We start from the raw sequence: 14,188 nt of genomic DNA on the forward strand, positions 1-14,188 counted from the left end.
CCCCCATTGCTTTGATTGATTGATTTTATTGTGGATTAAAGACATCATCCAAGGGATAAGAAGGCTGTCAAAGTTAACGCGGTATTAACGCGTTAACGCGCGATTCTATTAACGCCAGTATTTTTTTTAACTCACGATTAACTTTTTAGAAAAACTTTTTTTTTTTTTTTTTTTGCTAGACTTTACTCAGCTGTATTATTGATACTCTCATTGATACTATGTTTGTTTCTGACTCAAAGTGTGTGTGTGTGTGTGTGTGTGTGTGTGTGTGTGTGTGTGTGTGTGTGTGTGTGTGTGTGTGTGTGTGTGTGTGTGTGTGTGTGTGTGTGTGTGTGTGTGTGTGTGTGTGTGTGTGTGTGTGTGAGAGATAGAGAGGGGGGGTGAGAGATGAGGAAGGGGCAAGAGAGAAAGATCTGGGAGAGTGTGTGTGTGAGAGAGAGAGGGGGGGTGTGAGTACTCAGCCCTTGTGTGGGTGAATGTAACAAGTTCCTAACGTTTTCTTTCCCCTATTATTTCATGCACACTTTATTCATTGTTTTAAATTATAATTTTCTTTTAAGTTATTTTGTGCATCACTCTGTTTTGAATTTGATGCAAATTTGCAATGCATGAGGGTCATCCTTTTGTGTTTAATGGCTGCATAAAGCAAGCATTTGTTGACTCTCATGTTGATAAGAGTATTAAAACTTGGAACTTGAAAAAGATCCATTTAAGGTAGATAATTTTTTTTAAATGCGATTAATTTGCAATTAATCGCGAGTTAACTATGGACAATCATGCGATTAATCAGATTAAATATTTTAATCGATTGACAGCACTAATAAAAACATGATAAAATGCAATCACTTATTTCCATCATGGTCTGCCGTCAAAGCCACTCCCAAATCCCCCTCCCATGCAGATAATATAATCTCCATAAACCTTTGGGTTATGCAAGTTAGACAATAAATCAGCTTTGGGTAGCCTCATTGATTGGGAACAGTTCACCTTTTGATAAATCTTACTTAGATTACTTGTAGAGATTTGCTACATACAAAAGTAGGTAATCTGCATACAAAGACACATGAATTCCATCATAACCCTATAGGGAATGCAGAGCAATGGCTCAATAGCAAGGAACAATAAAAGAGGGCAACCCTGCCTTGTCCCCCATTGTAGGGGGAAGTAAGGAGATCTAAGAACAGCAAAAAGAAAGTCCCATTCGACTTGGTCGAAGGCCTTTTCAGCATCCAGAGAAACAGAAGCATGCTGAGGGGCCTAGCCCGGGGAGTATATAGTACAGTCAATGAAGTCTATGAAGATTAGAAAATAAAAAGCGGTCCTTGACAAACCCGCTCTGCTCTGGCGATATAATTGATGAGAGAACATTTTCCAATCATGTGGCAAGCATCTTAGCTAACAATTTGGCATCCATGTCTAAAAGGCTGACAGGTCTGTATGAATCTGGCTCCTTGGGGTCTTTACATTCCTAGAACTGATATGGATGCCTGATAAAAGGTGGACGGAAGAGTCTACTACATACATGTTTCTCTGTTGATTTGTGTTTGTTGGCGCTGTTGTGCTCCTGGTTGCTGTATGCAAAATTAATGTAAACAAAAGAGGTGTATCCTACATAATGGCGACAACTACCCAGAATGCAATGTGCCACCACATGGTTGCCTATACTCTATATTGATTTTCTCTCTTTCTCTCTCTCTCCCTCTCCCTCTCTCATCCCCCTCTATCTCCCCCTCTCCCTCTATCCATCCATCCATCCCTCTCCCCCTCCCTGTCTCTCTCTCTCTCTCTCTCTCTCTCTCTCTCTCTCTCTCTCTCTCTCTCTCTCTCTCTCTCTCTCTCTCTCTCTCTCTCTCTCTCTCTCTCTCTCTCTATCTCTCTCTCTCACACAGGACTGAAGACCTACTTGATTTCCGGGAGGAAGGTGCAACATTGCAGTTGTTCCCAGCAGGGGCCATCAGGGCCGGATCAGCATGGGGACTCCAGGTTCCCTACACCCGGAGCACACACACCTGACGGACCCCCTTCAGCCTGCGCCCTTCTCCCAGGGGCACCAGATAGGGTCATGGTGAGTGTATTATGTGTGTGTGTTAGGGTTGCTAATTGTACCTAAGAATACCATTTGAATTGTCAGGATGCCGACACATTCATGAAAAAAACAACCAGTGACGTGTTTTCAGTTCACCAATAATCATCCATTCATTCTCACAGCCCTAGTGTGTGTAGACGCGGCTCTAGGAGCTGACAAGGTTCAAGGCTAAGCTCAGAGGTCCCTGCTTTTCTGCCTAGAACACTACTGCCAACATTTCCTTTAATTTTACTGCATTGTATGACTACTGCATTGTACTGAGAGAGCGAGAGAGAGAGAGAGAGAGAGAGAGAGAGAGAGAGAGAGAGAGAGAGAGAGAGAGAGAGAGAGAGAGAGAGAGAGAGGAGCTTCGTGTCAGCGCACCAGCAACCATCATCTCCAATTCCATAATCATACACCATGAAGGCCTGGTGATGTGCACCAGGAGAGAGGGAGGGAGGGAGTTTAGCTTATAGGACTAGATAGTACATCTTAGATAATCAGCACTTCGTATTGAATAGGGTAAGGGTAAAGCTTCACTGGGGTCTTCAGGTGGGCACCCTCCTTCATTGGTGTTTTGTTGACAGGCCCCCGACACCTCCGAAGGGCTGAACGGCAACACCTGGCATCCCAGGTGTGCCCCCCTCTGCTTTTACCCCTCGATGGTCATTTTTTTCAGCCCAGTTGGGGTCCTTTCTCTTGATCCATAGCCAGCTGCTGCTTCGTTCGGTAGCCTCTGACAGTGATTTGACGGTTTGTTGGAACGCCTGTCCTCACACTCCCATCCCCTTAAGAAGCTTGGTTGTGGACGTGGCAACAAATCCTCTACACCCGACCTCAACCGGAAGCACCTGGGCACGGCAGCCACGTTGTTCTGCCTCGGCTGCTATGCCACCACTCAGATTTGGTGCTAGTCAGAAAACATTAAAGCCTTGGAAGTCCGATGTTGATGCCACTGAGAGAGATAGTCTCAGTTTAGTCACATTAGAACGACTGGTGGAGACTCTGTGTAGTCCAAGTCCAAAGTTGAAAATTGTCAAACCTAATCAAAATAGAAGAGGTCTTATGCTGTTAGTGTTTTATCTTATTGAAAATTATGAGTCAACATATTAGGTTATTTTATGTTGAGATTGTTAAACTATTGCAAATATGAATGCAATGTTGTCAGTGCCATTTTCATTTATAGCGAAAGAAAATGACTATTGATAAGATGACAGACATCCTTTTATTCATAATGGTGATATAACTCCTGTAGTGAGTTTGTGCCCAAATGATTTGATCAGTTTGGATGAACTCACGCAGCTCCAGTCTGCAGGTCCTGTCAGCACCAAGCAGCGAGGCAGAGAGGAGGAACAGACATACATTACAGACATAGACTACAGCGAGAGCACGGCACCTGAATATGAATTAATATACATTTTTTATTCAATCACATCACGTTTACCACAAAGCCTATTTAACGACACAGGTCTGCAATCAGTTGTTTGGGCTCAAAAGACGATCATGACATTGGCAATTGGCAATCGCTCTGAAGGTCATCGATCCCCGAAGTAAGTAAGTAAGTAAGTAAGTAAGTAAGTAAGTAAATTGTATTTGTATAGCACCTTTCACAGATAAAAACAAAGTGCTTCACAGAAGTAAAACATAGCAACAGTTACATAGCAATGCACTACACATAAAACAATTCTGACACAACGTAAGCATAGGAATAACATAAGCAAATTAAATAACTAACTATGAGTGCAACATAAATGTCAGTCGTAAAAACAAAACAACAATTATAAATAAATAAACAAAGTATACAACCAGGAATTAATTCAAATTAATTAAAAGCCTGTCTGAATAAGTCATTGAAGTCATTGTCTAGCGGCACAACCCTTTTTTTTTTTATCCACTTTTTCTCCCACTTTTTCTATATTTTTCTCCCATCCCAATTTCGTATCATCCAATTCAACCCTCCCCTGTCACGAACGCTGTTTCTTGCCTCCCACAAGCCGGCTGCAATGTGGACTAAGTCATACATAGCACAAGTCCCCTCCGGTACTTGAGGTAACAGCAGTCGCATCTTTTCACCTGCGCAGCTCGATCTCTCAGTGTCGAGGAGTAACGCGTGGGAGGCTCACGCTGCCCCCGACACTTCCTGATTCTACTGCGCAGGCGCACCAACCGACTTGTAGGAGTCGCTTGTTCACAACGTTCGATCCCCACCCTTCAGTTTTCCCTCCCCGTAATACGGCCAATGTGTATTACTGCGGACGACCAGCTAAACTGAAAACAATGTGGAGAGCTCGATTCGAACACGCGAATCCTAGCGTCTCCACACTGGTGGCGAGTGCCTTGCCCACTACACCACCTAGCCGCCCGGGTCTAGCGGCACAACCCTATTAGCCAGCTAACGTTAGCCTACTCCATACCAGTGAGAGTACTATGACTACAGATAGTGAGCCAAGAAAACACAAATACGATGAGTGGAGAATGTAAACTAATAGTTTACAACTAGGACTAATGTTACTCAACTAAAGCTTATCTATTTGTTATTTGATTATCTGTCTTAATTCTATTATCCACTCCCTGGGGGGGGGGGGGTACTTTGTTACTTGTATGGAAAAAGCTGCAATACAAAGACCCCTACACACACCCACACACCCACACGCACGCACACGCATAATGTGTAAGTATGTAACTGACATTTCCAACGTTTTTTGATACCAAATCCCAGCATGAATTTTTCTATGGTGTTCTTGATGTGGTATTTTGGAGGGATTTTTGACCACGTTTAACAATTCCCAAGTGGTCAAAAGGTTTTGCACCAAATCTGTGTAACAATGGGTGTCAACCCAAAGATTGCTGCAACAATTTACAAGACATAATTGAGCATGGGAATGACTATCGTACACCTCTATCATAATGTCATAAGTCCTTATACACAAACTGTTTATTACAGATTTAAACTTGAGCACCTCAATTTAATCTTCAGTTTCCTCGCTTTCATATGATGTATACAATACCACTTCTATGTGGCATCTACTGTTGACCTGCTATCTCCCCCTAAAGCCCCCCCCCCCCTAAAAAAATACAAAAATGGTTCTATGGTGGGTCCCTAAGGGTTAAACATCTACATAATAGCTAACTCGTATTGCTCATCAGGACATAGTCTCACCATCCATTATGCATCCTTAGCATCAATCCACAGTGTCCCACTGGGCCCCACCACCACACTGCCTTACAGACCGTATCATGGTATGATTAGACCCCCGGCCTCAGCCATACATTACACATCTATCCACACTGCCCTACATTCACCCCCAATTAACTCCAATTGACCCCTCCCCCTCCATACACTGGTACACATCACAGTCACTCCTTGGGACTAGGGGTGTAAATATGCATCGAAATGCATCGATCCTAATGTGACGATTCAACTGCATCGATTTGAAAATGTTAGAATCGATTAGAATCGATTAGAATAATTTTTTTTTTTTTTTATTTAAAAGATTTTTTAATTCTTTTTTATTGTTCTTATTGACCTATAGTCCATTCATGCTGAGTGAATCAGTTCCCCCAGCCACATTTGTGTATTCAATAAAAAAAAATGAACTGATAGAAAATTAATCGAATCGAATCGAATCAAATCGTGGTCAAATGAAGAGATTTCATGATGCATTGAATCATTGCCTGAAGAATCGTAATGGAATCTAATCGTTGTGAGGTTGAATCGTTACACCCCTACTTGGGACATTTCTTGTTTAACTTTTCCGCCAAACCGGTTGAGGGTCTTGTTACCGAGAGGAGAAAATGTGGAACAGGAGGAGAGGAGAGGAAAGGTGAGGAGAGGAGAGGTGAGTAGAGAAGAGAATGAGACAGGAGAGGTGAGGTGAGGAGAGGAGGGAGGAGGGGAGAGGAGAGAATAGAGGCAGTGGAGAGGGAGAGGGGGATAAGGAGACATGCCAATGGGCTAACGGCAGGGTCCTTGTTGGTGTGTTAATGAGGTAACTCAGTAATGGGGAATGGGAAGCCCTTCACAGCCTCTCTGCTATGACTAATGATTCCTCTTTGAAGCTTTTCATCCTCTGCCTCTACCCTCTCTCTCTCTCTCTCTCTCTCTCTCTCTCTCTCTCTCTCTCTCTCTCTCTCTCCCTCTCTCTTTCTCTCTCTCTCTCTCTCTCTCTCTCTCTCTCTCTCTCTCTCTCTCTCTCTCTCTCTCTCTCTCTCTCTCTCTCTCTCTCTCTCTCTCTCTCTCTCTCTCAATACAATACACCATCACATTTACAATACACCATCACATTTACAATACACCATCACCTTTACAATACACCACCACCTTTACAATACACCACCACCTTTACAATACACCATCACCTTTACAATAATAGTATCCCATTTACAATACACCTTTACAATACACCTTTACAATACACCACCACCTTTACAATACACCATCACCTTTACAATAATAGTATCCCATTTACAATACACCTTTACAATACACCTTTACAATACACCACCACCTTTACAATAATAGTATCCCATTTACAATACACCTTTACAATACACCTTTACAATACACCACCACCTTTACAATACACCATCACCTTTACTGCACTTTTGCTGCTGATGCCTTTGCAATCTTGTAAGTTGTATTCTATCGTTAATTCGATTTTATACTTTATACTAGGGATGTTCGATATTGGCTTTTTTACCGATATCCGATATACCGATATTGTCCAACTCTTAATTTCCGATACCGATATCAACCGATACCGATATATGCAGGGTTTCCCCCGCCCAAAAGCACAACATTATGCATACTTTTCACAATAAATAAAATAAGAATGTGTTCTTACTTGCTTGCCTGGGTAAATAAAGGTTAAATAAATGTACAAAAAATATATAATTTTTTTTAACCAATCTACCGATCATTTCCGATATTACATTTTAATGCCAATATCGGCCGATAATATCGGTAGGCCGATAATATCGGACATCCCTACTTTATACTATTTACATTTTGTACTTATATTGCTCAGGTCGCTCTTGTAAATTATACTTTGTATTACTGATATTACTCCTGTCCTATTCATTCTTCGTAAAGATTTAGAAGTCTTAAATATAAAGGCACCATTTGAGGTTGATGATATTGCAATTTCATTATGCTTTACACAATGGGTCTGATTCACCAACATTGTCATAAGATTTCTCTTACGACAACCACCTTGATTTTTGATTTTATTACGGATCCCCATTAGCTGGTGCCATGGCAACCAGCTAGTCTTCCTGGGGTCCACACAAAAAAACATACAAAAACAATTATTGCAAAACAGAATGATTAAAAGCCAGTACTCAACATACAATACACAATGAAACTAACAATTAAGATGGCTAAAATTACATGCAAGCAAAGAAACAGAAAACAAAAAAACAAAACAAAATACTAAATACAGTGTTAAATACAATTTAAGATTGTTTTTAAAATTGAATATTTTTAAGAATTGCTTTTAGAATGCTCATCAATGTTACTAAAACATCAATTTCACCATACCTTTAAAAAGAAAAGAAAAAACACACAAAGTAATCAGAAGAAGTTTTGGATAACATGGCTGCAGCTACACTCATGCATGACATATATTAATTTCCTTCCGGATTATGGCTCCTTTGAGTTTCTTTTTGAAACTGTCCTTGTTTTCCGTCCGTATAATATGTAATGGGATCCTATTCCAGTATGTTATGGCTCTATACATTGCAGTTTTCTTTAGAGCGTTGGTTCTAGGCAGAGGTAGGGTGAAGCGACTACTTGAAGCATGTCTGGTATTATGGTCATGTCTATCATTGGTGGATAAAAGCATAGAATACAATTGAGTGGGTTTACCCAAGGTACAAATGTTCTTTAAAAACCTAATCAAACTGCACGTTTCTTTAATAGTTGTCATACAGAAGTACAGAATACTTTCATACAAAATGCTTCTTACTGTTACGCTCCAGAGACTGTGCTAGACAAGATAGTATCAAATAACATAGTATAGCATGTAATTTAGAAGAAGAAAATGAGGTCACAGTGTTCGGTATAGACATATGTACAATGTTCTGAGTTACCATATAATATACAATACTATGCAGTGTACTAATGTACAGTACTATATAGTGCAAAGCAGAAATGGGATGAGGTACAATTTAGGTACAATTTACAGTAAGGTGTACGAGTTGTAGTGCAATCCTTCATCAATAAATATAAAGTGTGGGGAGTGGGTGCTACAGTGTGTTTGTTTAAAGTGGGTGTGTGCTATAAAGTGTGTGGAGTGGGTGCTACAGTGTGTCTGTTTAAAGTGAGTGTGTGCGTGTGGATGTGTGTGCTATGTGCGTTTGGTGGTTGTTGTTGTGTAGTGTTCATTGTTCGTTTAGCAGTCTGATGGCCTGGGGATAGAAGCTTCTTCTGAGTCTTTCTGTGCTCGCCTTGAGACTCCGGTATCGCTTGCCTGACCGCAGCAGTTCAAAGAGGCAGTTGTTCGGGTGACTGGAGTCTTTAATGATTCTCTTAGCCTTGCCCTTGCAACGCTTGTTGTAAATGTTCTGGAGGGTGGGGAGCCCCCCTCCAATTGTGCATGCTAGTCTCTCCTCCACCCTCATCCACGACAGTCTAGCATGCATTCCCTCCACACTATTCCTTATAGAGCAGTGAAGAGTGAGTCGGGCAGCTCTATTTTGAGTGAGCTGGAGTTTACTAAGCTCTTGCTTTGACGCGCTAGACCAAATTGCTGGGCAGCAGTCAAGATGGGACAAGACTAAAGATTGTACTACCATTTTAATTGTTGTATTCGTTAGGAGGTAGGCATTTATTCTTATTATGGAGATGTTTCTACTCATCCTGGTAACCATGTTATTAATCTGGGTAGACCAAAGTAGTGCCTCGTCAATAGTTACACCCAACAATTTGGCCTCCTTCACTTGTTCAATACCAGCGTCTTGTAATGAGAGACTCAGTCTATGCTCCGACCTTAAGGCATATTTAGAGCCGAGTATAAGACATTTTTTTTGCTACATTTAATTTTAGTCTGTTTTCAGTTATCCAATTTGAAATCATAAATAATTCACTCTGAAGTATCTTATTCACTTGTTCTGTGCTCTCAGCGGATGCATATATAGTTGTATCATCAGCATAAATCGCTGTACCTGCACTTTCCAATACATAAGGCATATCATTTACAAATATAGAGTAAAGGAGGGGTCCAAGACAACTTCCTTGGGGAATACCACACTGGAGTGTTACCATATTTGACATGGAACCATTAAATATAACACATTGTTGTCTATTAGACAAGTAGCTTCTCATCCATTCCATGGCAGTGTCTTCAAACCCATATGTGTGTAATTTCAATAATAAGGAAGGTCATAAGAGAAAGTCGACGACAATTACACCCGGATTCACCAACGTGTGTGGAGAAGCTGTCTTAACTCGCCAAAATGATCACAGCTGCGATGCCCAGAATGAGATACGTCACTCATTGACAAATTTGAACACAAGTTCCCGTTTACTTCATTTGCATACAGACATGAATGAATGAATGAAGTTTTTATTTTTCTGTCTCGTTTACAGACAAATCAAACACACCCGTGTGGACTTGCAAAAAATAAAATCAAATAAAATCACATGTACATATTCAAGGCAAGCTCACACACAAAATCCAAAATCAACGACCAAAAAAAGGAATAGGCTGAAGCACATGCTTATTTTTGCCTATCCTTTACAAATGCTTAAAAACTAAATATATTTTAATATAAGAAAGAAAAACTTAAAATATGCTGCTAGATATAATTTTTTTTAAAGAAAAAAACAAATGTTTGATGTTTTACTCAAAACTGTACTCCTGAATTATTTTATCCTTTAAGGCTTTTTTTTAGATCTCCCCTGAGAAGTACACAACTTCAACCTGTCACTAAGGCTATTCCATAATTTAACTCCCAAAATGTAAACACATCTATAGCTTTTACATTAGTTCTTACCTTTTTACATGTTTTAAGAATACATAACCCTCTTAAATTATACTTTCCTTCTCTTGGTTGAAAGAGACATTGAATACAAACTGGTAGGCTTTTACTCTTAGCACGAAAAATTATTTCCAAGGTTTTTATGTACCATATCTACAAATTTTAATGTGCAGGACTTTATGAATAATGGATTTGTCGATTCAAGGTAACTAGCTTTGTTTATTATTCTAATAGCTCTTTTCTGTAGTTTAATAATAGGATCTATATTTGTATATATATATGTCCTCCCCTGAACAAAGTAAATTAGTATCATCAGCAAACGTAACAATTTTCAAAATATTCGACTGTAAAAATATCATTTAAATAAAGTATAAATAACTTGCCTGTCCAGCTCATTATAATGCGAGGACCGTGTGGAAATAGAGGTTCGGAATTGCCCTCTATTCAACAGGTAGCGGAAGCGCTTTGCGACGGATACATTTTTTATTAGATTCCAAAGTATTATCATCACACAGCACACTATATATCTATAGTGGAATAGACTGTATTAATATTCCATATTTTATACCATCTTGTTGCGTGCTCCTGGCCGTGCACCTAGATACAAGATACAAGATACTTTAAAACAGTATCTGTTACAGTATCTGTTACAGTAACAGTTTAAAACCTGCCGCAGCGCGCGCACACACACACACACACACACACACACACACACACACATAGTCTATGTGCGTAATGAATGAACGCAGTAGGCTTATATTAATATTTGAATGACTTGTTTTATTAGGAGATCACAGATACTGCGCTGCCATAGTAGTCATTTTCACAGTTCGACTACAGTACAGTACAGTACACATCTTAGCGTTACATCTCCACAGAGTCCGGTCCGCTCACAGTACGCCCGATTCTGGCGGCCTTAATATGTGTACTGTACTTACTGTATGTATAGGGCAGATCATAGTATCTACTAAATCCTAATGAAACAAGTAAATAGAATAATATAAGCCTACTGTTCATTCATTAGACACGTAGGCTATACAGTGTGCGTGTGTGCGCTGAATAGGTGGCCAGGAGCGCACAACAAGACGGTATAAATATGGAATATTAATACAGTCTATTCCACTATAGATATATCCATGCGATTAGCTTTAGTTCATATTTATTTATCCACTGTGATTTGCAGTGTTGGTGTAGTGCATTATTTATTTTCGTCCATCAAATGCGACATTGAGGCATGACTTTAAATATAAAACGTAATTTGTTATCATACAAATATTGTCATATCTATTTTAATTATGATTAATTAATTCCAAGGAGGCCTGTAGAGTTGACATGAACAAAATCACTATGATTCCTCCCAAATAAAGCCCTTAAGAACACGGCGCACACCAGTCTGTCAACTTACGACTGCTATTCAATCTTCTTTTATCTTATACAATGCTTTGGTCCTTCCATATCTGAACTATTGTGTAGAGGTGTGGGGAAATACCTATGAAACCAACCTAATTCCTTTGATTATGCTCCAAAAAAGCAATCAGGATTGTAACCAATGCGAGTTATAAAGCACATACAAATTCTTTGTTTTTAAAAGTTTCAGTCCTGAAATTAAAGGACCTGGTGGATTACAAAACCGCCCAGTTCATGTACAGAGTCATACATTACAGCCTTCCTGACAAGATACAGAAAATGTTCTGTGAGAGAGTGGGACTCCAATGATATAACCTTAGAGGGAAACTCAAATTGGAACAGCAATCTTCAAGAACAACCATGAAGGCTATATGTATTTCTCTGTGTGGAGTTACCTTGTGGAATGATCTGGAGGAGGAGACCAAATCCAGTAAATCTATACGTATATTAAAGAGGAAGTTTAAAAAGATGGTGTTTGCAAAGTATACCAGGGAGGAAGTCCAACTTATTGTATGAGAACGATTTGAGGGGAAGGGTGACATGAGAGTATAGTCTAGTGTGTGTGTGTGTGTGTGTGTGTGTGTGTGTGTGTGTGTGTGTGATTGTGTTGTGTGTGGTTGAAGTATTTACAAATTGTATTGTATCATATGTTGTAATGTGTATTGTAAATCGTGTCGTATTGTACTTGCTGAAGTAGGGCTGGGCGATATAACGATAATGATAAATATCGCGATATATTTTAATAATCGATATCGAATATCGAAATAAAAAAAAAAATCGGAAAATCGTTTTTTTTTTTTTTTTTTTACCTGCAACAGGGCAGTTTTAAAACCAGAGACAGTGGACAGACTTGTCTTTCTTGCCTGCAACTTAAAGTAATGGCTTTGCTTGTCCAAATGACAATACTGACCAAATTCAGATTTCTTTTTCTCTTGTCCATTTATTTTGTTTGCTTTCTAATTTAAAATACATTTTGAAACCGTCTGTACACAGTAGGCTATGTGTGCTAGCAGAACTAGACTCCAGTCACGAGTCACAGTGCACATGATGGTGGTTTGTCCACCAAAAAAGCGCCAAAAGATAGAAAATAAACTAGCAGAGCCAGAACTGTTCAACTCCTCTGGAGCCACAGCCAGCAGAGAAGCCGGTTTACTTTAGCTTTTAAACCAGCTGCAGCCTGAGAACTGGAGTGTGAGGGGATGTAACACTAAAGATGGCGGCAATGACAAAGAATTGCTGCAAAATAAACATACATCTGTTTTTTTTTTTTTTTTATATACTTATAACAATTAGATAATTATCGATATCGAGAAATAAAATAAAATTATCATATCGTTATCGCGATATGATTTTTTTCCATATCGCCCAGCCCTATGCTGAAGTATATGTAATTAGTTATTTGATGGGGGATGGAAACGGATAAGCCTTGCTTCTTCCATCTCCTTTTCAAACAGTGTACAGTTTCTGGCTGTTGTTGTTTCATTTATTTTTTTCAAATGTTGTTTTGCCCGACAATGGAAAATGTAGCCAAACTAACACTGTGGTTTGAAATAAAACCATTGAATCTTGAATCTAAATCCTGCTCTTAGTTAGGACCGAATCCAGGAGAAGGGACCGTTCATGAATCCCCAAATCGTCCCCGAAAATTTCTTAAGTGGCGCTAAGACCAACATTTGTTAGATTTTTTGTCCTAAGTCCGTTGGTGAATGAGACCCAATGACTTGACTGAGAATTAATTTCTTGAAACTTGAGTTCAGTCTCGTTTTATCTGTATTTTATATTGCTCTTGTCTAGGAATGCACTGGAACCAGTGCTGATATGGGGTACTGGGCCGATACCAGGCTAAAATCTTTAGTATTTCCCCAATAATAAAATGTTATACCAAGAAACATGCAATGTGCTAGAAATCAAAACAAAGTTAGTAGCTTGGCTGCATTTTAATACATATAAGCATGTTAGATCTCAATCATCTTTGCCCAATGATCACAAACTGTCTAATGTCAGACACTAAAAGCGGTGGATCGGATTGGTACTGACAGTGTAATAATAATAATAATAATACAATTTTATTTGTATAGCACCTTTCATACAGAAACTGCAGCTCAAAGTGTGTCACAGCATAAAAAAAAGAATAAAATGCATAAAATGAGCACATAAAGTGCAGACATATAAAATCACAGTTTTTCACATTACTAACATTCCAACAGGCCACCTTGTTTATGGTTTGATTCAGTTTTTAAAATAGACTATAATAAAAAGAGTAAGATAGAATAGAAGGAGTAAAATAGTGCAATAGTGCAGTGCAATAAGTAGTAGAATAGAATAGACATGAAATGAGCACATAAAGTGCAGACATATAAAATCCGTTATTTTTTTACAGTGTAGTAGTTATGGATTACTTTAAAGTCGTCTTTACCTTCTCTGTTTGGTATCCACAGTTTAAAACCTGACAGTCTTCCCTCCTGTTTTATACCCACTTTGACCTGAACCTCCCATTCAGGGCAAACCACCCTCTCAGGGCGCAGTTCCCTCTCTCAGGGTGCAGTTCTATGCCTGGGTCCTACACAGTTTTAAAGCCTGACAGTCTTTCTTGTTTGATACCCACACAGTTTAATACCTGACAGTTTTGAATCTGTAATAAAAAGCAATAGACAGAGTAAAATAGTGCAGTGCAATAAAATAGTAGAATTAAAATTATGCAACAGTGCAGTGCAATATAAAGTAAAGTAAAATAGA

At 39.3% G+C, this 14,188-nt stretch overlaps 1 protein-coding gene across 2 annotated transcripts in view; it reads left to right on the forward strand.

Annotated features, from left to right (window-relative positions):
* The window catches only part of LOC311240796 (adenylate cyclase 9), a 133,592-nt gene that overhangs the window by 93,377 nt on the left and 26,027 nt on the right, over positions 1-14,188 (forward strand). For both annotated transcript variants that reach the window (XM_084329380.1, XM_084329381.1), the window contains exon 2: positions 1,890-2,065. In XM_084329380.1, coding sequence (XP_084185506.1) covers positions 1,890-2,065 — 176 coding nt within the window. The remainder of the gene's footprint in view (positions 1-1,889; positions 2,066-14,188) is intronic.

Source organism: Notolepis coatsorum (genome assembly GCF_963971535.1).
Source record: "Notolepis coatsorum genome assembly, chromosome: 14".
NCBI lineage: Eukaryota > Metazoa > Chordata > Actinopteri > Aulopiformes > Paralepididae > Notolepis > Notolepis coatsorum.